Source organism: Sapajus apella, unplaced genomic scaffold, assembly GCF_009761245.1.
Source record: "Sapajus apella isolate SASKATOON/1434 unplaced genomic scaffold, GSC_monkey_1.0 scaffold218, whole genome shotgun sequence".
NCBI lineage: Eukaryota > Metazoa > Chordata > Mammalia > Primates > Cebidae > Sapajus > Sapajus apella.
The window spans coordinates 721772-747291 of record NW_022437158.1 but is presented as its reverse complement, the minus strand read 5'-3'; the positions used below and the strand labels follow the sequence as shown (position 1 = coordinate 747291).

The 25520-nt window shown below is 62.9% G+C and overlaps 1 protein-coding gene across 1 annotated transcript in view; it reads left to right on the top strand.

Moving 5' to 3' along the window:
- Positions 1 to 25520, top strand: part of FBRSL1 (fibrosin like 1) — an 86024-nt gene that overhangs the window by 13351 nt on the left and 47153 nt on the right. Inside the window, exons 2-4 of the mRNA XM_032270896.1 lie at positions 1294 to 1491; positions 12366 to 12470; positions 14568 to 14603. Coding sequence (XP_032126787.1) covers positions 1300 to 1491; positions 12366 to 12470; positions 14568 to 14603 — 333 coding nt within the window. The 5' untranslated portion in view covers positions 1294 to 1299. The remainder of the gene's footprint in view (positions 1 to 1293; positions 1492 to 12365; positions 12471 to 14567; positions 14604 to 25520) is intronic.

The following is a 25520-nucleotide window of genomic DNA, read 5'->3' as shown; positions in this document are numbered from 1 at the left end:
TCCTCCCCAGGGACACCTGTGTCTCTACGTTGGGGTGGGTCATCCTCCCCAGGGACGCCTGTGTCTCTACGTTGGGGTGGGTCATCCTCTCCAGGGACGCCTGTGTCTGTATGTGGGGGGCGGATCCTCCTCCCCAGGGACACCCATGGCCCTGTGCCCGTGCAGGTCCTCCCTAGTGGCTTCCCCTGGTCCTTGCCAGCAGCTCTGACGTAGGTCCTGTCCCTGGGCTTTGCTGCTGCTGTTTTCCTCACAGCTGCGCCCTCCCCGAGAGGATTCTGTCCTTTCATGGACAGTTCCGTCTAGCCAGCTGGCTTCTCTGGACCCTAAATTTGATGTGCTATATCTGTCTGTGCCAGCCCTGGTGCCAGGAGCCAAGCCAGGATACAGAAGGTGCTTACTACTGATTTATTGAGTGCAGAGGTAGGGACCCCAGAACCTGGGGCTGCCCAATGCCCACCAGCAGGGCGGCAGGGTCCTGGAATGTCCTGTAGGCTGCCTGAAGACTAGACAGTCTGGTGCTCTGAAGGAGTCGAGATGGGCTGAGGGTCACTGGGGAGCTGGGGGGCCAGCAGGTTTACGGGGGGCCTGAGGTGTCCCCAGGGTCTGAGAGCCCAAAGGTGAGCATGAGGGAGCATCTCTGGCCCAAATCCACAGGCCTATCCTGGAGCACTGGCTGCATCCCCTCAGGCCCTCTGGAAATGCCTGGTTCAGCATTTCCCGTGGGGAGCCTCCTGGGGCAGCATTTCCCGTGGGGAGCCTCCTGGTTCAGCATTTCCCGTGGGGAGCCTCCTGGGGCAGCATTTCCGGAGGGCAGCCTCCTGGGGCAGCATTTCCCGAGGGGAGTCTCCTGGGACAGCATTTCCTGTGGGGTGTTGCCTCTGGGAGCGCTTCTTGTGGGGTGTGGGTTTCACCTGGAGAGGCTCCTGTGGTCCCTGGCCCCTGCTGTAGGGTGTACTCTCAGTGTTGAAAGGCAGCCCTGGTCTCAACAGGCCTCAGAGGCGCAGTCCTGGGTAGCCCCAGGCCAGCCTTCTGTGGAGCTTGCTGGAGACTCTCTGCTGGGCTGAGCTTTTTGTCTGGTCCTTTGCTGGCTGAGTCCTGAGAAACGCCCCCATCCTCCCACCCACAGCAGCCTCTCACCTGTTTGTCTGTCTTCCTTCCCCTCTGCGATGCCTCTCCCCAGGCCGGAGGCTCCTTCCCCTGAGAGCCGCTCAGGTGGAGTGCTGTCCAGTGCTGTCCTGGGCCCAGGGTCCTGGGGTCCGGCCAATTAACCGGCATCTCCCTGTTTCCCTGCAGAAAGATATGGCCCTGAAGCCACATGAGAGGAAGGAGAAGTGGGAACGTCGCCTGGTCAAGAAGCCCCGGGAGTCAGAAAACTGCCCCGCTGCGGAGCCCAGTGAGAACAGGTGGCCCCTGGAGGCCGGCAGCCCCGGGCAGGACCTGGAGCCCGCCTGCGATGGAGCCAGGAAGGTCCTGCTGCAGGCCTCCAAGCAGGTGAGCAGGTCCCTCCCCCACCGGGAGCTTCTTGTTGGGTCAGTGCTCACCGCCCCGGGGCCACGCCAGCACCTGGACACCCCCCACGTGGCCCCTGGGCCTGCCCGGCAGCGCCCCATCGTTGTCAGGCTTGGGGCTTGGGACCCCTGGATGGGGCTGGGGCCGAGCAGAGGCAGGAGCCGGCCGGGCCACTGAGGGGCCGTGACTGGCCCAAGGCCACAGCGGGAGAGGTGCCTGTCTGGGGCATCGAGGCGCGCGTGCCGGGCTGGGGCACCAAGCTGGTAGGCCGGCCCCGTTTCCCTGCCGTGTCCGTTAGGCTCCGCCGACTATAGGTGTCCAGCGTGTCTCTCAGGAAGGGTCCAGACTCATTGCTGAGGCTGTTCTGCCCACACGTAGCGCCATCCGCTAACGCGTGTGGCATGGGGAGGGGAATGTTTGGTTCCGGCGGTGGCTGCAGGCACGTGACTGTGGTCAGTGGTCAGGTGCGTGGCCCAGCTGGGAACAGGGCCCTACCTGCTCTGCCCGGGGGCCTTCCTGCCCAGGAGGGGCTGTCAGAGCAGGTGGGTGCTGGCCTGGGGCCTCCCCAGCACGTGGGGCTCTGTCCTGGGTGCGGCGCAGCCTGCAGCTGCATCCTCCGCAGGGGTCCGCTGGTGTGCGCCTTCCTTCCGGGGTGGGCTCGGCGCGGTGTCCTAGGCTCCCCTTGGCCCCCTTGGGAATAGGGCTGCTGGAGAAGGGCAGCATGCCTCCTGGGCCTGGGCTGGACGGGGGTTGCGTGGGCACACCTGCCCAGGTGGACACGTGCTCTTTCTTCCATGCAGGTGTGCTCCCCAGAAGGGGGGCCGCTCCCAGCCAGCCACTGGGACCAGAACGGCCCGGCCCAGCGCCAGCAACAGCTCCAGCCCTGCCAGTCCAGCCAGCCCCAGGGGTCCCTCCCAGCCCTGTCGGCACTCCCGGACCCCGGGCAGCCCTGCCAGCCCTCCCAGCGGCCACTCCTGGGTCAGCGCAGTTGGCCCCAGCGGTCACTTCTGGGCCCGAAACAGCCCGGCCAGCCCCGGCGGTCACTTCTGGGCCCCGGGCAGCCCTGCCGGCCCCAGCGGCTCCTTCCAGCCCCAGATCAGCTCTGCCAGCCCCAGCGGTCCTGCCTGGCTCCGCCCTGCCGGCCACATTGGGCACTGCCAGGCCCCAGGCAGTGCTGCCGGCGCCTGCGCTCCCTGCTGGTACCGTGCCACCACCGCCGGCGCCTGCGCTCCCTGCTGGCCCCACGGTCCCTCCTGGTCCCCTGCCTCTACTGCCGGCGCCTGCGTTTCCTCCTGGCCCCAAGGCACCGCTGCCGGCGCCTGCGGTCCCTGCTAGCCCAGTGCCAGCGGTACCAGCCCCCGCGGCCACTCCTCACCCTCCGACCTCGCCGCCGGCCCTCCGGCTTCCTACCGGGACAGTGCTGCTGCCCCCGGCGGGCCTTCCTAGTGCCATGTCAGTACGGCCAGCCCCGAAGGTCCCTGCTGGGCCAGCCCAGCCGCCCACGGCGCTTACTGCCGCGCCTTAGGCAGCCCCAGCGGTTAGTGGAAGCCCCAGAGCAGCCCGGCCCACTCACACCTTCACTCCTGGGCCCCAGACGGCTGAGGCAGCAGAAGCAGCCGCTCATGGGCCTGGAGCAGCCCTGCCAGCCCCTGCGGCCGCTCATGGGCCCTAGCAAGCCCTGCAAGCCCCAGCCGCTGCTCCCCATTCCCGACCGCCCTCCACTCCTGGGGCAACCAGGCCCACCCTGCCGGCCTCTCCTGGGGCCCCTGTGCCAGCCGCGGCGCTCCCTGTTGGATCTGGTGCCAGCCTGGCAGCCCCGGCTCTCACTCCTGGCCCTGGGCCATCCCTGCCGGCCCCTGAGGTCACGGTGGACCCGATCCTGTGCCCCCGGGGTGGCCCGCCAGGCCCCATCTGTGAGCCCCGGAGCCTGATGCCTGTGGGCACCTCCCCGGATGCATTTTCCAGGCCACCCCAGTGTGAGCTGCACCCTGGCAGGGCCCCCAGGGCCAAGGCCGCCTCGCCCTTCGGGCCGGAGATGCTTTGCTGGACTAGCCCTAGGCCTTCAGACAGGGCCGGGCTGTTTGCCGTTGGAAATTGAGGCTCAGCCGGAGGTGGGAGCCCTGCAGTGCTGTGATCGGGCCGAGGCCCGCCACGCCAGGAGGAGAGAGGAACCCGGCGTCTTCCTGCCGCCCCGCCATGTCCCCCAACCCGCGTGTGCTGCCTGTGGTGTGTGCCCTGGGAGGGCCGGGAGCTTGCTGGGGCCCCTCAGTGTCTTTCTGTGCCTCTGCACGCCAGTACTGTCCTTGCCTGCACGCCTGTCCTGGGTGTGCCAGTGTGCGGAGCGTGAGCGTGGTGTGTGCGTGCGCGCAGGAGTGGTGCCAGCGCGAGTGGCGTGCTGGGCGGGAGCACCTGTGGAGTGCTGGCTGCAGGCTCTTCATGGGCCGCACCCCATCGGCCAAGGCGCAGTTCCCGCCCTCAGGCAGAATCCCAGTGGTGAACGCTGAAGGTGTGGGTTTCAGTCCGGCCCCTCCCCCGGCAGTCAGGTGGTGCTGGTGTTCACCTCCAGGGTCCCCAAACTGCAGGGGCTGCACGGGCCCACTGATGGGTCAGGAGCTGCAGGGGGCCCGGAGGCTCCCACCCCCACCTCTCAGGACTCTGCTTCCCCCCCCACCGTGGGCACACACTGAAGGGGTGCTCGCAGGGTCTCCAGGCGAGGGGGAGCCCACAGGGGAGGCAGCGCCTTCTCCCGGCTTCCCAGAGTCCCCCGCAGCGTCCTGTCCGGCTGTTGACCTATGTGCAGTCAGCAGACCTCACACTACAACGCTATTCCTGGCCCATCCCCGCCCTTCCGCAGCCCCCACCTGGGATCAGGGCTGCCACCCCGGGCCTTGGTCTCGAGGCAGCCCCACTCGAGTCTTCTGGAGTCTGAGGCACGCCACTGGCCCAAAAGGAAAGGGGTGTTTGGCGAGGGCTCTGACTTTCTCCAGACCACAGGGGAGCTGGGCGGCTGCAGCCAGGGGCCCTCCAGAGAGCAGCGTTGGCCCCATGGACCCCTGCGCCAAGTAACGGGACGTACTGAAGGCCTGGTCACTCCCAGCTGGGCAGCTGCAGGTGTCAGGAAGGCGGGTGGGTGTCCCTGGCTTCCAGCAGGCAGCTGCTGACCTCTAGCCCCCCGCACTTGCTCACGAGGACGCGTCCCCCACAGGCCCTCCCGGGTCCCGGCCAGGCTCTGGTGTAGCACCTGCTCTGGTCTGCAGGCCCCACACTCCCCGCCCAGCCAGGCCCCTTCCTGCGGTGCTCACCTGGGGCCTCCATCCCAGAAGCGCAGGGTTTATTTTTATGATTAAAGAAAATAAAAAGTGCCGTGCCACTATTTTTTATAACAGTATCAGCCTTGGTAATTTAAACAGATGAGTGTGTGTCTTATGTGATTCATTCTGCAAATGGGGTTTGTGCTAGGCTCCGCTTGGGATTTGTTGTGCTCTGACCTGACAGAGGGGAGACCCAGGTGTCTGGTCATGAGCTTCCTGCCCGCCCGTCTGAGGCCTGGACAGAGGGGCCTGCCTGTGCTCAGCATGGGGGGTGCTGGCCTCCAGATCCCCCTATACAAGGCTACCGTGTGGGCCAGCGCGGCAGGGGACAAGACCCCCCTCTCGGCTCATGCCTGGGGTCACCCACCCTCGGGATAGGCACCCTGGGGACCCGTGAGGGAGTGTGGGTCAGCCCAGGGTTCTCTGTGTGGCCTGGGGACCCGTGAGGGAGCGTGGGTCAGCCCAAGGTTCTCTGTGTGGCCTGGGGACCCGTGAAGGAACGTGGGTCAGCCCCGAGTCTTCTGCACGGCTGTCACTTGCTTGTGTCCTGCTCATGGGAGGCCAGGGCATCAAGCAGCTGAGTTCTGGCTGCAGCACCTGGCGGAATTGCCTTCAGACATCTCCATTGTCATGCATGGGGGACAGAAATGATGTAAATAGGCTCCTGCCCCCCTTCCATATTCAGCCCCCTTCCTCCCCCGAACCGGGGTCACCGAGGGGGCCCTGAGTACAGAGCTGTGTCCGGGTCCGACCTCAACGGCCTGAGGGAGTGAGGAGGGGCCGTCTGTGCTGGAGCCTCTGAGCTGAGCAGTGCTGCCCCTTAATGGGGAAGGCCAGGCTGGCGGGGAGGCCTGGGAGGGTGATACTGCAGCCTGGGTCCACGTGGCCAGCAGCTGAGGGTGCAGAGGACACCAGCGGAGGAAACCCTCAGGACCCAGAGGGGCCTCACAAGGCCTGGCCGTGACCCTGTAGCCTCCGCTGGAGCCCAGTGTCTGCATGGCCTGGTGGGGGCCGCTGTGGGGAGGGCAGAGCTGTAGGACCCTGTGGGGTGGACATGTGCCTCGTGTCCTGGGGCTCACAGCCTGTTGGGGCCGCCGCCAGGCATTGCCCTGGAAAGTGCAGATTCTCTGTGGCCGGATCTGGGATGTTTCTGAAGAGCTGGAAATCCCGGTTTTTCTGGATTCAGCAATGTTGAAATTTGGTGGTCAGCTCTAGTGTTTATGGCTCACTTTACTGACCAGAGGACACCGCTGTGGGCCTGCGGGGCCCTGCGAGTGGGATTTGGCTCCTGTCACAGGCAGCAGATCGGAGCCTGAGGCCTGGGTGGGACACACTCGTTCCCTTGTTTCGGGAGGAGGGTTGCTCAGTGGAGCCGAGCCTGCCCAGGAAGGTGGGCCTGGGTCTTGCTGCTGTAGGGAAGGCAGGTACAGCCCAGCCTGAAGGTTGAGGATGGAGTGACAGTGGGGTGGTGGCAGTGGGGGTGACATTGGGAATCTGGGGGAGGCTGCCCACTGCCTGACCACAGACCCTGTTGCTGCCTGGGCGCCCTTCTGGAGACGGGCTGGGGCGCAGTGCCCTAGTGACCATCAGCCCGCGGGTCACCTCTGCGTGATCCTTTGCCCACCTTGCTGTTGCTGGCACAGGCAGGCTGGCCCCCTCCTGTCTGCAAAACGGGCTGTGGGAGGGCCTGAGCCTTCTGGGCGAGGCCAGGCCTTTTCCTGTGGAGCCGGGGCAGATGAAGGCAGCGGATGGTTGGTTGTTAGGGGCGGAGAAGCGGGCGTCAGGATGGATTCCTGGGAGAGGGACGACACTGAGACTGTGGCAGCAGGGCCAACCCCACGAGGGGCCTGGAGCTCTAAGAGCCCTAGAGGGCCCCCCAGGTCTGGCCAAGTCTGCAGGCAGGGGGAGGAGTGTAGTGTGGGTGGCTTCCCCGGGGAGGGGCGTGGGCGGCCTTAGCCGGTGCAGCATCTACTCGTGGCGTGTGTGCCTCTGCCAGCCGAGCCGCCTCCGAGGCCCTGTCTCTGGCTGGGCGCCTCACTTCAGGTGAATAGCCATGGTCCCACCCGCAGGCCCTGCCCTCTGGGCCTTCCCTGTTTGCTTGTTCCGGACCCTTGTCTGGGCACTGGGGACAATGAGCTCCGTCTCTGTTATGGCGACAGGGCTCGGCTCTGCCGTGTGTAGGGAGACAGGCTGTGACAGCACGTTGGGCCACTGTGGCAGAGGCGAAAAGGGCACAAGGGAGGGGTGGGTGGGGGACACCTGGATGTGTGGAGGCCAGGAGGCAGGACCACCCGCAGGTGCCAGGGGAGACCCAGGGCTGCCCAGAGGTCCAGGGGAGGCCTGGGGCCTCGGAGGGATCTCAGGAGGGCTGTGGCGTGACCCAGGATCTCTCTGGCCGCCCTGGCGCCGTTCCAGGTGGCCCAGTTCTGCAGTGCCAGAGTGAGCTGGACTGGCATTGACTGGGCAGAGGCCACTGGCCGTCCTCCAGCCAGAAGCTGCAGTGGTGGGGCATCCTTAGCTGGCCAAGCTGTGGGGAGTCTGAGGGAGAGTGGTTTCCATGCTGAGCCACAGGGTTGCCTGCGTGCGGGGCTTCAGCAGGAAGCCTCTCCTAGGGCCGGCACACGCCCTGCAGGGCTCCCTGGGGATAGACGCCCTGGGACCCGGTGGAGTGTGGCTTCTCATCCAGCAGGGGTGGGCAGGGTGCCGGACTCCCCTAGGTCAGCACTGTTCAGTGGGAATATTGTGTGAGCTGCATATTTAAAAAGTAGGAAGAAATAAGTAAAATTCATGTTAATAAAATATTGCATTCCACTGCATGTACTTTGAAAATAGTATCTCAACAATGTAGTCAATACAGAGACTATCAGACATTTTTTATTTTATTTTTTGTAGGGAGTCTAGGAAAGCTGCAGGTGCCTTACATTTACAGCACTTCTGAGTTCGGACTGTTGGCTTACGCGCCCAGTGACCACAGGGCTGACGGTGGGGGCTGGGGGGAGGGCAGAACAGCGTGCCCTTCGTGCGTTCTTGTCCCATGCCCGTGCTGTTTCCAGCGTCTGCGACTCTCCTCGTCCTCCACCTCACAGCTCTGCGGTTTGAGCACCGTCTTGCCTCTGCTCAGAGTGTCCAGCCAGGACCCAGGATGCTCCTCTCATTTGGCATGGACAAACCAGACACACGGCTTCTGTCTTTGCCGCATTTCGGTGGGTGAACCTAGCACCCACCCAGGTGACTGAGCTAGAAGTTGACAGTCATTCTCCTCCCCTCCCACCCAGCACACCCAGCCAGGCAGGCCGTTAGCCCTCCTAAATCTCCTAAACCTCCTAATTTAAATTGAGGAGATTTAAACCTCCTAAATCTCCCTCTGAACTGAACTTCATTAGAAAATAAGGAATCCTGTGTCAGAATTGATGGGATGCAGCCGAAGCAATGCTTAGAGGAAAACCAGCTTGAATGCTTGTTAGAAAAGAAAAAAGGTTTAAAACCCTAAGGTTTTACCTTAAGAAACAAACAAAAAAAGGAAGTAAACCTATAAAGGAAGGCCGTAGTGTAGACAAGAACAGAAGTACAGAAATGAACGAGGCAGGCCAGGCAAGGCGGCTCACACCTGTAATCCCAGCACTTTGGGACACCAGGGTGGGCGGATTGCTTGAGGTCAGGAGTTCAAGACCAGCCTGGCCAACATGGTAAAACCCCGTCGCTACTAAAAATACAAAAAATTGGCTGAGCGTGGTGGTGCATGCCTGTAATCCCAGCTACTTCAGAGGCTGAGGCACAACAATCGCTTGAACCCTGGAGGCGGAGGCTGCAGTGAGCCGAGATCACGCCATGCATTCTGGCGTGCGTGCCTTCCCCCAGCACCTGCCGCCTGGCAGCCAGAGTCACCTTCTGTGTGCACCGGGAACGGCCGCTCCTTTGTCACCCCGGGAGGGCAGGAGCCTGGGTCTGCTCTGCCCACTGCTCAGAATGGTGCCCAGCTCGTGGGGCCTTCATAAGCGTTGGTGGGATGGGTGGATGGACGGGTGGAGCAACCACAGGGCCCGGTGGGCACAGGTGCGGTAGAGCAGGGCCCAGCCCTGCTGGGTCCGGAGGGTGTTCTCTGGGTGCGGCGGTGAGAGCCTGTAGAAATAAAGGCGCGGTACGCCAGGATCGACAAGAAAGGAGTTTGGGCGCAGGGGTCCGTTGCACCAGTGCGCGGAGACGCCGGCAGTGGCCCCGAGTGCTTGGACGCTCCGACTGTTACTGGGTACAAAACGGGGGCAGAGTAAGTTGGGTGAATTTCAGACAGCTCACGTGTCTCAGGAACCAGGGCCCCGGGCTTGCAAGTATCCGAAGCAGGGGGCAGTGAGATGCCTCAGCACCTTATGGTATACCTGCCAAGTAAGAACAGAGGCTGCAAGAATTACGCTGCTTCTCACTGTCTTCAAAAGAAGAGCCGGGTGCAGATGTAGGGAGGGAAAGCAGACACACCGCACCCAGCATAGCACAGCGCCATGCAGAGACAGCGAGGCCCCGGGCAGCTGCGTTGGGCTGGCCGGTCCCAGTCCCTCCTCCAGCTGGTGGGGAGTGCAGTGCCGACCAGCTCACCCAGGGACAGGGGCTGTGCCCTTCCAAGGCCTGCTGAGTCTTGGGTGCTTCCCCAGCACTGGCGCTGCTGCAGAGATTTGAGATGCCCTCCAGCAGCGCTGCTGCGGCTGTGACAGAGGGCTGGGCTTCAGCGTTGAGCAGTCGCCTCTGCCGGGCGCCCTGGTCGCTGATGCTCGGCAGGTATTAATGGCCTTGCCTCGTGGCCACATTTCATAGTGTCTGTTATCGGTCCCTGACTACAGCAACCCGGATTTCATAGAGAATTATGCATAAAGTACAAGAAGGCTTCAGTCAAAGCTTAATATTCAGTAAGACCGTGATCTAATCACTCAAGACACTTATTCCTAACTAGATTCTTCTTTCTATATTCTGTTTATTAAACAAGAACTGGCTGAGGCCTCAGTCTCCTGCCTCAGCACTTAGGAGACTTTCTACCTACATGGTAGCTCCCACCTACTCTCCTGGACGTGCGGGGCACCCTCTGGCCCCAGATGTGGGCTTGGGAGTCCAGGGACTGTGATCTTGTCTCTGAGCTCCTGCTGGGAGTGGACGTGTGGCCTTCTCAGCTCCTGGCTTGGCCGGCAGGCCGCACTGAGAAGCCGCTGTGAAGCGCAGGGCTGCGGGCAGCCACCTTGGCTGTCTACACAGTGGGTTGTGTCCAGGACCCAGTTCTGCAGGGTTTTTCAAGACAGGAGGCTCTCAGAGCTAAATCTGGCCACCCAAGGAAGAGCGGGACCCTACCCCACTGCCTACCTGGCCGCCTCGTAGGGCCTCTGGGTTTGGGAGGGGCAAATGCAGGGCACCCCGCAGAGTCACTCTGTGGCATGGGGGTGAGGTGTTCCCTTTGCACCCAGCCCTGACCGGAGGTGGCTTTTGTGAGCAGTGTAGAGAGGTGTCCTGCTTTTCATGGCTCAGCTGTGAAAAGTTGTGGGCGTATCTTAGCCGTGCCTCCTCCCATCAGCTGGGTGCCCTTGGGCAGTGAGCTTCCCGCACTGCTGTACTCGGTGGCCCTGTGGCTGCCTTTCCGTCACTGCAGGTGCTGCCCCTGCAGTGCGTGCAGGGCTCATGGGGCCGTTCCCAATGGTCGGACCTCCCAGGGGGCCGGTGACACAGGGTTCCTAGAGCAGGCCTGGAAATTTGTTCCTGATAGGCTCCGGGGGACAGACCCTGTGTGGAGAAACTGGCTCAGGATTGAGAACCTTCGCTCCTTTTGGGGGTGGATGGAACCCTTGACGGCCCCAGCAGGGCAGCAGGTGTGGGACCCAGTGGGCATGGCGGCCAGGCTGAGACCACAAGTGCCAGGTGGCTGAGACCACAAGTGCCATGAGGAAGGAGGGGCGGCCAGAGTCCAGCTGGTGACAACAGTGACACCTGGTGGCCTGGAAGGTGCCGGCCCCGGGCCTAGTGCACAGGAACCTCATTGCCCGGAGAGGCCATTTACAGATGGGGAAACTGAGGCGGGGCGGGGCAGGGGGGTCAGTCACGTGCCTGAGGCCACACTGCTGGGAGGAGCCGGGCAGCCTGGCCAGTGCCTGTGAGGGCCACTGCGCCACTGAGCTGGCCACTAGCCCACCGTCCTGCCACTGGTTCCCGCATGGTAAGGCCCAGACTCCCTGGGGGCTGCCACCCTGCCCTGCCGGGGGCCTCCTTCCTCCTCCTCTGGTCTGGGCTTCTGCTCCTTGAGGCTGGACTGACCTCACGGGCCGAATGCATTTGACCCCAGGGGCCTGGGTGACACCCCTTCATTATCACCTGCACCGTCTGCCTTGTGTGCACCCTGCCAGCCACAGAGGGAAGGGGGCGCAGGACTCAGAGGCCTGTGGCATTGGGGGTGCGAGGGGTGGGCCTGGCTGACCCCAGGCTCATGGCTGCACCCAGCCACACCAGCCAGTCCGACGAGCACCCCAGGGCCAGGGTGCTTTCAGGGGATGCTCCTGACTTGGACAGGTTCCCGGGGCTGGGCGTGCTCTGACTTGGATGACTCAATGTGAAGGGGCTCACCAGGGGTCCCAGATGCAAGTTCTGGGGGCCCAGACGTGTTGGGGCAAGTGACCACCAGGTGCAGAATTGTTCCAGGTCAAGGTGGCCAGAGAGGGAGCCGCTTCCAGCCGCCCGTGGAGGAACCCTGTCTCCCTCTCTGGCCACCTTGACCTGGAACAGGTCCGAATTTATTTCCAAGTAAAAAATGAAATACATGCAGGGCTCTGGGTCTAGTTCCTGCCTGGCCACTTAACCTGTCTGGGCCTCAGGTTTCTCATCTGTGAAATGTAAAGGAAAATGGTTTCTACTTGGGGCTGTCGTGTGAGCAAATGTGTGTGAGCGTGTGCAAAGCACCAGGGCCGGAGCCTGGCACGCAGCAGCGCCTGTGCTGGCTGGCACCAGAGGTGGTGGCGGGGGGCAGTGAGTGTGGCCACTTCCTCTGCAGGTGAACAAACCAGTGGCCCAAGGCTCACACAGCCAGGGATGGGCAGGTCCCACCACCCACCTCGCTGCTTGCCCTGGGATGGCGCCGCCCAAAGGAGGTGGTGTGGGCACAGCCAGAGGCGGGGGTGGCACTGATGCTCGGCCTGGAGGCCTCAAGCCCTGTGCAGCCGGATGGGGTGGTGGTGCCACCCAGCCAGGGAGTGTCTTGGCCATTGGGGCTGAGAAGAGGCCAGGGTGTGGCGGAGGCCCTGCCCGTGGTCCCCAGCACCCCCAGGATGTCTTCAGAGTCAGCGGCTTGCAGAAGGGGGGATCCGAGCATGGGGCGCTTCCTGGGTGGGTCATCCGCATCCTGGATGGCCTTCCTGGCTCTGCAGAGCTCTGCCCTGCCACTGCCCCCGCCCCCAGACCAGGACCCGGCTCCCCCTCCGCAACAGCGCCAAGTGGCTGTCGGGGCTCGGGGCTGTGTGCCAGGGACCTCAGTGCGGATGCGGTGAGGTGGGGCTTTGCCTGAGACGGTGTCTCTCTGTGTCCCAGATGAAGGTCATCGTGTCCAAAGGGGGCGACCGGGACAGTGATGATGACAGCATCCTCGAAGCCACCAGCTCCCGGTGGAGCAGCTCCCGAGACCCACTCAGCGATGTGAGTACCCAGCTGCCCGTGCTCGGAGCTGCCTTAGCCTGGGCCACCTGTCCAGAAGCCCCCGGTCAGGGGCCCGATTTCCCACGAAGGCTGTGTTTTAGCCGTTAGCATTTTGCCTTCATTAAAGCAGGATCTTTTACTCGTTAGGACTTTCCCCGTTAGGAGAGATTTAAATGAGGAACACGATGAGCTGGCCCTGGGGTTGGAGGGCAGGCAGCTGGTGGCTGAGCCTCGAGACCGCCGCCCCAGGGCTGCCACTGGGGTCGCTTGGGCTGCAGTGGCCTCTGTCCTGCGGCCGGGGACACCCACCCACCTCGTGGGCTGGGACAGGAGATGGGCGGAATGTGGCCGGCGGCAGGAGCCGGGGTTTGTTCCACGTCAGCGGAAGGCGCTTCTCTCACCCTGAGCGGGTCTGGGCCGAGCATCCCGGCCTGGCTGTTGGTGTGCCTGTGCCAGGCAGGCCACACGCTGACCAGGGTCAAGAAGACATACCTTCCGTGTCCCTGAGAGAGGCCCCTGGGCACCAGGTCCCCAGGGGTCCGGGACCCCCACACTTGGGCTCACAGGCAGGATTCAGCCAGTAACGGGGCTGACCCCTGAGAGCGTGGCCGTGGGAGTGAGAGCGTGGCCGTGGGAGCATCCGGCTGGGGCTGTGGTGAAGGCGGAGTAGCCCACCTGGCCGGGAGGAGGCCATTGGCACCCCTTCTCCCACTCCTGCAGGAGAGGGGCAGTGGACGGGTTTCCCGTGGGCCTGAATGGAACCCAAGGCGTCTCCGTATCACTTAAGTGGAGGCCTCACTGCCCAGCTTCCTGGCTTGTTGCCGCGAGACAGGAAATAGGCTGAGAATTATCTGGGCCGCCGCTGCCTCGGCTCGTCCTCTGGTTGCCAGTCCTGGGTGAATGAGGTCACATTCTGAGCACAACACAGCAGCTGGGGCTGAGGCCGAAACTCAGGGCGACGAAGGCCCGCCCGCCCTCTGGCAGCCAGGAGCTGGCGGGTGGGCCATCAGGACCCAGGGCCTTGGGCTCTGTCCTCTGATACCCTGGGGCCCCTCGAGCTGTCTGGGGAAGGGGAGGGGATGTCCTCTCTGACTGCAGTGGGGATCATGGATCCATTTGGAAGAGTAGGGGTCTGCCCTCAGCTGGCCCCAGAGCCCCCATTTTCCTCCTCTGCCCCTGCCCCTCAGAGGGGGTGTTGGATCTTTACACCTGCCCCCCACTCCCCAGTCTGCTCTGGACCCTCTCCGTGTGCCCCAGCCATGCCAAGTACCCAAGTCCTCAGCCTCACCCTGCCCAGCTCAGTGAGCCGCCCCATCCACTACAGCGGCTCTGAGCCTGCTTCCCCACCCTCCTGCTGAGGGAGACCCTGGTGTGTAGCTGATGTGACCCACAGCTCTGTCCTGAAGGCCTCACAATACCTGCTCGAACCAGAGGGAGCCCCACCAAGGGTCATCGGGGGTCCTCCAGCAGCCCTCCAGACCAGAGCGTGCCTGATGTCTGAGGGGCCCCCAGCTGCCATCCCCACTCCCCGTCAGGTCAGGCCCCTGTGGTGAACCCTTCTTGGAGGGGTCCGTCTGGTACCTCCTCCAGGAAGCCTTCCCTGACCAGCCAGGACGCCCTCCCTGAAGTCCTGCAATTGCAGACCCCTCTGGTGGGTGGGCATGGAGGGAGGTCAGCAGAAGCTGGGGCCCCGGGCTGGCCTCCCCCAGGTTTTCCTGCCTCCTCTGAGCAGCGTTTCTGGCAGGGCCTTCCCTCTTGGGGGCAAGGAACTGGCCAAGGGTGTCTCCATGGGTGCCTCCTCGGGTTTGGACCCCAGAGCAGGGGAGCCTCACGCTGGCTGAGCCAGGAGGACGGCAGCTCCTAGGGAGGACCCCACCATGACACCCAGCTCTGTCCTCCTCCCCAAGGCATCAGCCCTGGCAGCCCCTGCCTGGGAGGACGTCTCATGGGCGGTCTTGGGTCCGGGCATCTGGACCTGTCCCCACCTGGGACAAGCGCTCAGCTGGGTTATGGGTTGCAGGGCAGGTGGCCAGGTGCGTCCCCAGGAATTGGGGTCAGAGCCGCAGCGTCACTGACTGTCCTTCCTTCCTTCTGCAGAGCTCTGCGCAGGCGGTCTCGGGGAGAGGCTACTCCGTAAGTCCCCCCGCACCCCCCACCATCTTTGTCCCAAGGGGGCCCCCGTCTCCCCTGTCCGAGGCTCCGCAACCTGGCTCGCCTTGTCCCATGCCCACTTCCTTCTGGAGCCCCAGACTGGTTCTGGCCTCAACCACCATGGGGCCGGCGGTGGGTGGACAAGTTCCGGAGCGAGGATTCGGGGGAGTGCCCTGCTCATGGTCTTCCGGGGACCCCAGGCTGACATGCTGCCCCGGGGGAACAGGCTGGCCCTGTAGCTGTGGCCCCGCCAGGAGCCTCAGAGTGGTCAGCCTGCACAGACCCCAGCCAAGGCTACAGGTGCCGGGATCCGCGGGGCCAGGGCCAGGCTGCTGCCTGGGGTCCTGTTGGGGGCCTGGGACGTTTCGTGTGGAAGGTGCTGTGTGTGAGCAGCCACCTCCAGCGCCCTGACCGGCACACGCCTCACCCTGGACAGAGAGGCCTGGGCCCAGGCTGGGCACTGCAGGGCAATGCCCAGGGAGCTGGTACCCCGTGGCCAGCAGGGAGACCCGCATGCAGCCTGCGTGACTCGTGTGTGCGGGGGTGGGGGAAGAGTGTGGGTGCGCCCGCCTCCTTGTGGGTGCGTGTGGCATGGTGGCGGGCTCCTTGCAGGTGTGCCTGGACTGGGAGGCTGGGCGCCGACCCCTGCCCCGGACTTGGAGGCCCAGCCCCATCTCCCTGGCCCCCAGCACCACTGTTCCCTGAGGAGCAGCCCTGCCCCTCCTCACAACTTGATTTTATTTCCCTGTAAGCATCAGGAGGGACGTTAATGACCTCATAAAACCCAGAGCTCCATGAGAGCCATTTCTGCAGATTGACGGCCTGCTCAGCTCGTTGTGGGGGTGGGGGACGGACTCCGCCCACGTCATCCCTGCAGCCCCTGCATGACCCAGGGCTGGAGAGGCTCCCTCACTAAGCCACAGCAGCTTTACAGGGCATGTAATTAGCCCATTAGTGACCTGGTGTGGCCAGGCCCAGGGGGCAGCCCCCCACTCCCTCCGTCCCATGGCTTCTGCTGGTGGCAGAACAGAAGGCGGCGAGGGAGCCACATGTGTGGTGTGGCCACAGGCTGGGAGTGGACCCCATGATCCCTGGACCCTTGGGCGTCCAGGGCAGGAATTGACCACGTGGCTGGGTCACAGCAGGGGCTCAGCTGGGCCCTCCACACCCCACCCCAGCTCCCCGAGGCTGCCCACTTGCCTGAGGGTCTGTCTAAAGCCCAGGGCTCGGCTCTGCCACCCTGGGCTCGGCCACCCTGGACTCTGCCACCCTGGGCTCTGCCACCCTGGACCCTGCCACCCTGGGCTCTGCCACCCTGGGCTCGGCCACCCTGGGCTCTGCCACCCTGGGCTCTGCTACCCTGGGCTCGGCCACCCTGGGCTGGGCTCTGCCACTGTGGGCTCTGCCTTTGGCCTCTCACCTGGTTTGGCCTAGAGTCCATGAGCTGTTGACCTGGGGTGGCCGGAGCTCACTTCTGGGCAAGAGTTCCTGGAGCAGCCGCCTGCCCAAGGGGCCTCTTCCTGGGGGCTTTCCTTCCCCTGTGCAGCACGGGGCCTTGGGCAGCCTTGCTTTGTCGTCTGTGCGTGGGGTGCAGCCCCTCAGAGGGGCTGTGGGTGTCCTGACAACCGCTGTCATGATTGCGACGACGTCCCCTGCCCTTCTCCCTGGTGTCCTGGGCAGGCCATCAGCCACATTCTGACAGCCCGGCTCCTGCAGTACGTGCTGGGGGCCTGAGTGTGGAAAAGGGCCGAGGCCACCTGGCCCCGGCCACTGGGAGTCACCTGGCCAAGTGGGGGTGCCGTGAGCTATTCCCCCCGTGCAGCCTCCATGGGCAGAGGAGGGCTGTGGCCGGCAGAGGTGCCAGACGAGGGTGTTCCTGGCATCTCTGAGTGCCAGCTCACTGTGGTTCAGAATGGGGGCCGGGTCCTATGCGCTGGAGAGTGGGCTCTGCCCCCTGTTGCGGGTGAGGTGTGCGTGTGTCAGTTCCTGTGGCCACCCCAGCGGATCTGTGGCCCCTAGGGCACCTGGGTGTCTCTACCCTGAGCCCCGAGGTGCCCTTCTGCTTCTGAGTCTCCACTCATTATTCAAGTCTTCTCCCTAAAGCTCTCTCAATGTTTTCTGAGAAAGCTCATCATTACCTTGTCAGCTGCCTGCAGCTTAACCCCCACCACTGAAGTGACAGATGGTGGTGGCCGAGGGGCGGGGCTGGCCTGCTGCATGGGGGATGGGGTCCCCTCCAAGCCACAGGAGCCAGGAGACCCCGAGGCTTGCAGCTGGTCTTGTGTGTGCGCTGGAACCTGGCACACAAGCCCGTTTCAGATGCTGGCATGTGCATATGGGCCCTGTGTGTGCCACTGTGTGAACAGGGCCCTGGTCCAGTGGGGCCCTCAGACTCCCATGATGTCAGCCCTGAGGGCCACTTGTGTCTGGCGTGTGGGGGCTGCAGGGGAGAGCCCAGGCTCCAGGCAGGAAGCAGGGAGACGCCAGGCCTCCTCAGAAGTGCTCTAACACGTCCCCAGGCTGCAGGAAGGTTGAGGTCAGACCCCCCGGGGTAGAGGACCCAGAACTGTCCTGGGGGTGCATGCCCAGGAGCAGGGCAGGGGCTGGGAGCAGGAGGGCCCCAAGTGAGGGTCTGGATCATGCTGGGGTCTGGGGCCCACTGGTTGGGGTTCAGCACTTCCCTGCGGCCATCAGATTTCTGAGGTGCTTCCTAGGGTGGGGCTGCTATGTGTGCCTGTGTATGTGCGTGTGTGTTCGTGCGTGTGTGTGTGTGCATGTTTGTGCATATGTGTGGGTGCATATGTGTGTATGTGGGTGTGTTTGTGCTTGTGTGTGCGTTTGTGTAGGCATGTGTGTGCATGTGCGTGTTCGTGTGCGTGTGCACGTGCTTGTGTATGTGCGTGCATGTGTGCATGTCGGTGGGTGTGCTTGTGTGTATGCATGTGGGTGCACATGTATGTGTGCACACGTGTTTGTGCATGAGTGCTTGTGTCTGCATGTGTGTGCGTGTCCATGTGTGCATGTGTGCATGTGAGCATGTGTGTGCATACAGTGTGCGTGAGCGTGTAGGCGGATCTGTGCTTGTCCCGTGTGCAGCTTGTGTCCGCGGCATTATTTGTGGTGGGCTGCGTGGGTCTATGCATTGCCTTGTCGAGCAGGGTCACAAATGCCTCTCTGGGTTTCTACGTGTGTACGTGTGTGTGAGAGACCTGTGTTTGTGTGTGTGCTGCAGGCTTCTCGGGACACCCTGCATGCTCGCTGCCTGTCTGCTTGTGGCCACGTGGCGTTGCATGTTTGCACGTGTGTACCCCTTGCTGCCTGCATGTCTGCGACTAGCCTCAGGAGCAGCCACAGCTAGGCCAGCAGCCTCCTGTGTGGCTGAGCGGCACGGGTGTTTGTCACCTGGTCTGATTTTATGAACCATCCTTAAAGCGGTTTGATTTTGCCCACCTAGGTGGCCAGCAAAGCCCCGGCCCTTCTCATCCTCAGCAGCTTCTGTCCCGAATATGTGGCGTGGCCTTCTTGGCCACTGTCATCACTGTAAGACACATGTGGTGACCAACTCCAGCTTGGCAGGTGGCTGGGGAGCTCATTAGACGAACGAGGATCCACAAGAACCTGCTGGGCGCCCTCCCACACCCATGCACAGCATGTTCCGGAAGGCCCCGTGGCCAGCAGGGGTGGTGGTGCAGAGGCTGGGGTGAGGGGCCGGGCGAGTGGCAGGGTCGTGGCCACAGCCTGTGGTTGGGCCAGACCTCAGGGACCCACCTCACCCTGCATGGCAGCATTTAGTTACCAGGTCATCCCATTCTCCGGACGGGGACACAGGCCCAGAGAGGTCAATGGGTCACCCCATGGGTGCCACCTCAGTGACCGGGAGCTGAGAGCCTCAGCCTCCCTCACAGCATGGCCCTGCCTACCCAGTATTGTCCTCCATGCGGCCACCAGCCCTTGTCCCGCTGAGAAGAGCCGCCAGTGTGCCAATGCCCACATGCCCTCTGCCCCTGGTGGCGCCAACTTGGCCGTAGCCCCCCAGGCCCTTCCTGACCCTGCTGATGCCCGCCATGCACACACTGAGCTGGACAGAAATCCACTCTCGCCTTCCCTCTAGCCGGTGTGTGCTGAGCGTAGCCACAGCTGGGGTGGGTGCGTGGGGGAGGAAGATGGGAAGCCAGGAGTCACTGCTCCCTTCGGGGTGTTAAGCTCAGCGCAGGAAGGCAGGAGGTGGGGCCAGGTCGGCGGCAGGGGCAGGCCCTGGACAGGAAGGCCAGGCTGGCCGAATCAGGCACAGGTTTGAACAGAGGGGCAGGTGAGAGGCCCCGAGGCCCCTGAGGAGGGAGCCTGCCTGCATGCTTGGGAGCAGGCCTGGGACAGGGAGGCCAGGACGTGGGCAGGAGCGGTGGCAGAGACCCAGCCAGGCGGGCACTGTGTATGCCCGCCAGCCGCCAGGATCCTGCCACACCCCTCTGTGCCAGGGCCGATACCAGCACTGTCTTTACCAGGCAGGTTTATGACATTCATTACGCCGCTCCTGGGCCTCTTCTTGGCAGCCATTATTTGTACAAAAGCAATAAAAACCCATCAGCCTCTCTCTGGAGTCAAAGAGCGGCCATCTCCTCCCAACCACTGAGCATAGGAGAGTCTCTGAGGCTCCCTGCTGGGCGCACAGCTGCTGTGTGGGGACAGCGGGGGTGGGGGCTGGGCTGTGTCCTCGCCTGTGGTGGCCACGGGCTGTGCCCATCCGCCCACCCATCCGTCCATCTTTAAGCACCCATGTCCATGCACTTACCCACCGCCTGTCCCCCTGGTCCACCCGCCCATCCGCCGTCCACACCATAGTGATCATGCGCCCGAGGGCAGTGGCCTCAGCATAGCGTGACTCTGGGCTGGGCTCTGTGCCAGCCCCTGGGGCGTGAGGAGCATGTCACACAAGAGTCCTGCCCTCGGGGAGCTGCTGTTCCAAGTGGGGAGAGAAATGTTCCGTAAACGGCCGTGAGTGCAGAGAGCAGCCCCTGCCAGGTCGGAAGGAAAACGGGGCCCCGAGTTGGGGCAGCATCTCAGAAGGGGCCAGACGAGGGCGTCTGGGCAGGGGAAAGCCTGTGTGTTCAGGGCCTGAGGCGGGCAGGCACCCCTGCATGAGGGAGCAGGGAGGTTGCGGCGGAGCTGGGGCTGTGAAGAGGTGCAGGGGTGAGCAGGGAGGGGTGCGGGAGCGCTGGGCCATTGGGGCCGGGAGGCTGTGTACCCCAGGCTAAGTGGCAAAGGGGCTGGACCCCCTGCCTCAGTGCTGAGAGGGGTAGGCTTGTTCCAGCAGCCCAGGCAGCACCCCTCAGCCCTGGGAGGTCAGCACAGGGGCAGCAGGGACTCGGGGTCCTGGGAGGTGGCTGTCCTGCCATCCACCCCCACTTGGGGCCTGGCATCTGTGGGCTGCGGGGAGGGGCCGGATGTCACGTGTCATGTGTGCTGTCGGGCTTCACATGAAGGGAGTGTTTGAGTGAGGACACCTTCATCTCCGTGGCAATTCAGTCACCTGATTCCTCCACCTGCAGTATTTAATTGCCAACAAGTGACGTCCATGAAGAGGCCTGGCCCGTCTGCAGGTTTGGAAGCCGAGGCAGTTCCCACCAGGTGACATCAGTGAAGAGACCTAACCCGCCTGCAGGTGCGGAAGTCGAGGCAGTTCCCATCGGGTGACATCATCAGTGAAGAGGCCTGGCCCGTCTGCAGGTGCGGAAGTCGAGGCAGTTCCCATCGGGTGACATCATCAGTGAAGAGGCCTGGCCCGTCTGCAGGTGCGGAAGTCGAGGCAGTTCCCATCGGGTGACATCATCAGTGAAGAGGCCTGGCCCGCCTGCAGGTGCGGAAGTCGAGGCAGTTCCCATCGGGGGACATCATCAGTGAAGAGGCCTGGCCCGCCTGCAGGTGCAGAAGTCGAGGCAGTTCCCATCGGGTGACATCGGTGAAGAGGCCTGGCCCGCCTGCAGGTGCGGAAGTCGAGGCAGTTCCCATCGGGCGACATCATCAGTGAAGAGGCCTGGCCCGTCTGCAGGTGCGGAAGCTGAGGCCCTGGCCCCACCTGCAAATGCAGAAGCTGAGACCCAGACATCAGCTGCATGTGTCGCATCCTCTGCCAGGGCGGGGTCCGGACGGGGTCGATGGATTTGGTCCCTGCTCTGTCCGCCCTTTCCACCCCCGCCACCTCCCTGCCCCACATGTGCCCACGGAGGGCTCACTCCCTGTAGTGGGCACACCCTCTGTTGTCTCCTGTTTCGTGGGTCAGAATTGAGCAAGACACAGCCCGGCGGCTCCTGTGTGCTGCACGGTGCTCACTGGAGTCCCCCGGGGACTGTGGCTGGCGGCTGGGCTGGGTGGAGGTTTCAGGGTAGCTTCTCTCACATGCCTGGGCTGCTGGGCGTGGGTGGCCTGAGGTCCTGGCGACTGGCTGGCCCTCCCAGAGCCTTAGCCAGGCTGGCAGGCACCATTGCCAGCACGTTCTGCAGGTCCAAGCCCCCCAGCCCAGCCAAGGTTCCAGGGGAGGGGTTGGGCTCTGGCCTGGGGAGGTCATCGTGCCGCGTCTCGCCCCGCCCACGGCTCCCTCCAGTGCTACAGGGACGGCCCCTTTACCCCAGGGGCTGCAGCCACCCCCAGGCAGGACAGCCCCACACACAGGGAGGTGTCTCACCGAGGAGGGCAGCATGAGTGGCGTGCTCCAGGGCGAAGGTGGTGGCGTGCAGCCCGGTGGAGGGGGCTAGGCTGGAGCCCGTGCCGCCTGTCGAGCTGAAATCCAATTATGTGGAACAGGCCAGGCCGCTGTGACACCGGGGTCAGGAATTAATGTTAACACTGTTTCTGGTTAAGACTTTTTGTGTCGATAAATAATTCATGAGGCAGTTAGCACTTTGAGCCTGACAACATGAGAATATATGAATACTGTCGGCTCCGGGAAAGGTTAGCCGTGTGCTTGGGGCCGGGGTGAGGGGGGCACCGTTTATTCATTCCTTGACACAGGCTCATTAATTATTCTGGCCCCAGCCATAGCTGTGCTGGGAGGGACACTAATGAGAGAAAGGAGAGTCGATGTGAGATCCACACGCCATCCGACGCAGTGATGCAGCGGCAGAGACAGAAGGAAACCCCGTAGGGTCTCTGAGGCAGAACGGGGCTGCAGCCTGGCCCTGGGCGTGCGGGGTTCCCGAGGTGCTGGGTCGGGTGTGAAGAGGCCGTGGAGCTGATCCACAGGTGTGTGGGCACTGGCTGCCAGACCCCAGCTCTCCCAGACAGATGAGGAGCAGGAGCGAAAAGCAGCCAGTATCAGCCCGTGGGAGATGCACAGGGAAGTTAGGCTGGGCGGGGGGTGCCCCAGGCACTCTAGGCCCAGGGGGTGCAGGACCCCCAGAGAGGCAGCTGAGCAGAGACCCAGAGGGGAGTCTCGAAGGGCCAGGGGTTAGGCGTCTTGTGTTTGTGCGTGCATGTCCATGATAATGAGAGTGCACGTGTACGTGACTGTGCATGTCTGTGCACATATCCATGACATTGTGATTGTGTACATAATTGTGGGTAAGTGCACGTGTGCGCACGTGTGTACATGGTGGTGTGAGTGCATGTGTGTACATGACAGTGCATATGTCCGTGATGGTGAGTGTACGTGTGTCTATGATGGTGAGTGCACGTGTGTTGACTCTGCATGTGTGTGCGTGATGGTGAGTGCATGTGTGTACATGATCAGTACACGTGTTTATGACTGCACATGTGTATGTGAGTGCATGTGAGTACGTGACGGTTAGGGCACGGGTCATGGTGAGTGCACATGTCTGACGGTGTGTGCACGTGTATATGATGGTGTGAGTGCATGTGTGTACGTGATGGTGTGAGTGCATGTGTGTACATGGTCAGTGCACAGGTGTTCATGACTGCACATGTGTATGTGATGGTGTATGCATGTATGTATAAGTGCACTTGTGTCTGTGATGGTGTGTGCACATGTGTACGTGATGGTGTGAGTGCATGCGTGTACATGATCATGAATGCACAAGTGTACATGGCCGTGGGTAAGTGCACATCTATCCATGACTGTGTGTGCATGTGTGTCCATGATGGTGTATGTGGTGTGAGTGTATGTATGTACATCATGGTGAGTGCACATGTGTACATGACTGGGTGAGTGCACGTGTGTCCATGACTGTGCACGTGTGTCCGTGATGGTGTGTGCACGTGATGGTGTGAGTGCATGTGTGTACATGATGGTGAGGGCATGTGTGTACATGGCTGTGGGTGAGTGCGCATGTCCATGACTGAGTGCATGTGTGTCTGTGATGGTGTGCATGTGTGTACGTGATGGTGTGAGTGCATGTGTGTCCATGACTGCGCGTGTACGTGATGTGTGTTGCCATGTGCACGTATGTATATATAACTGTGCATGTATGGCTGAGTGTACATGTGCACATAAACATGAATGTGGCTGTGCACATGTGTATGTAATGGTGTCTTTGCATGTGAGCATGACTGGGTTGAGCATGTGCCTGTAGTAACAGTGGCAGTGACACCAGTGAGGCCAGGGGCTCTGGTGGGCACTCGGGGATCTGCAGGCTGGTGTGGGGTTGGGTGTGGAGGAAGAGGCTGGTGGCCGGCTCTTGTCACCAGGAATTCCTTGCTGTGTGGAGACAGCTGGAGGGTGAGAGCTCGGGGCCCCAGGTGGCCACGCTTGACAGGGTGTGAGGGCAGAGGGTTAGGGATGTGCCCGTGCTGCCTGTTGTGTGGCGGGTGCCCTCTGCTGTGGGTGTGAAGCCACCAGAGTGTGTGGCCAGGACGTGTAGTTGACGGGAAGAGGTGCCCTCGGACGGAAAATGGAAAGCTGTTCTGAGTGAGGTGGTTCCTGTCAGGTGTGTGAGTTGGGCTGAGCCCAGAGTGGCTGAAGCGGCTGAGGTGGGCGAGGTGGGCGAGGTGGGCAAGGGGGGGGGGGGGGGGGGGGGGGGGGGGGGGGGGGGGGGGCGAGGTTGTCCGAGATGGGTGCTCCCCCGGCCGGTGTCCCTGGGCATTGTGGTGAAAATGCCGGTCCCGACGTTTCCTGCTATTTGTGGCCCTTGAGACTTGAGGAAATTAAAGGTGATTTCATGCATTTTGGAGCATTTAGGCTCAAGTCGCAGGTGGTGCTATGGTTTCTATTCTGCAAATGTCCGAGGGAACGTTCTGGAATTGCACTGGGGCAGGGCAGTGCTCCCCTGGGGACTGCCCCCTGCACCTAGTGCCCCAATTGTGTGACAGTTGGGAACCCCATGAGGACAGTTCTGTCCCCTCCAACCACAGCCTGGGGCTGCGGGCCCTGCGGACTTGGGAGCCCAGGCCACCCCCGCATTTGCCCGCCACGTCTCGGGCTAAGCAGACCCTGTGTGCCCTCGGGAACACGATCCGCGTTCTCAGCAGATGAGACCGTGGGGAGCAAACAGGCGGCTGGTGGGAGATGATCACAGCGCGGGATCGGGGCCTGAGCAGGAGCTGGCCACGCGCGCGCACAGAGAGCTCCAGGGAGGGGCTGCAGAGCCGAGTGCCGAGCTGGGGGTGCTCAGCCAGAGCCCTGAGTGCCGGGGCGAGCCAGGCCGGCTGGGACGGGGGAAGAGCGCTGGGGCAACAGCCTGAGTGAGCTTGGGTGCGGGGCTGAGGCCCGTGACCCAGAGGCCTGGGAGGGGTGAGTCTGGGAGACCCTGAGATGAAGGGGCCTAGGCGGGTCGCTCTCCAGCCGCGCCTCCTCCGGACCCACATTCTCGCCGGCGGGGGTCTTTCCAGGCCCCTCAGTTGGGCTCTCGCAGCAGCTCTCAGGAAAAATTCAGAAATGCTCATGAGGTCCTGGGGCCAGAGGCAGAGGTGCCAGCCGCACGGGGCTCCCCTTTCCCATCCCCAGCTCCGGGAAGCCTGCTGTCCGCTGCAGAGCTGTCTCCGGGGGCCTGGCCTGGAGGTCAGGGGCTGCCCAGGGGGATTGGCGCTATGCCGGCTGCAGAGTTGGGGCCAACATCGGGCGCCACTGAGCCCAGAGCTTTCCCTGGCACTGACGGCCACAGGGCTGCTGTATGGCATAGCCTCTCCTGAGGGCTTGGACCCCCACTGGGAAGCACCCGTGCAGGCGTGGCACACGGCTCAAGGGGCAGCGGGGCCTCAGCGCCGTGGGAAGAGTTGTGGGGTCTCGGCACCGTGGGCGGGGGGGGGGGGGGGGGCGGGGTCTCGGCACCGTGGGCGGGGCGAGGGCCAGTCCGGCTCCAGCTCGTGTCTGCTCGGGGCCTCACTCACCTGCAGCTCCTAAAGGCCCTGGCGTTGGTTGCAGTGACCTAACTACTTGTTAATTGCTGATTAATTGGGTAATTAGTGCTTTGTTGCCCTTTGAAGTCTAAATGCTTATAAAAACGGAATTTGCTGAGTAAACAATCATGGACTTTTCAGGACCCGCCACGATGATCTCGAGTGCTTAACCAGGCGCAAGGGTGCCCCCCTCCCAGGACAGCAAGAGGAGGGTGGGCCTCAGTGCGGTGGGGCCCTGACTAGAGTGGCCTCCAGGGTTTCTGCCACAGCTTCCAGAGCCTGCACTCAGAATTCAGAACCCACCCAGCTACCCTCTGGCTGTGACTGGTGGGCTCCCATTCACTTGAGCTTCAGTTTCCCCCTCAGGCAGCAGGTGGGTCCGTGACAGCATGGGAGTGACCCTGGCGTGTGCTGTTTCCTATACACCGCCCTCCGCCACGCCTCAGGCTCCATGGCAGCTCCTCTTGGGTACCCACTCTTCTAGTGTCCAGAAAAGAAAGGCCTGGGGGGTGGGCGGAGAGTATCTCCTCTAGGGCAAGGTCAGGGAAGGAGGAGCTGAGTATCACGTGGGCCAGGAGGCAGCAGCCCAGCCCCAGCCCACCCAGTCCTGCCCCC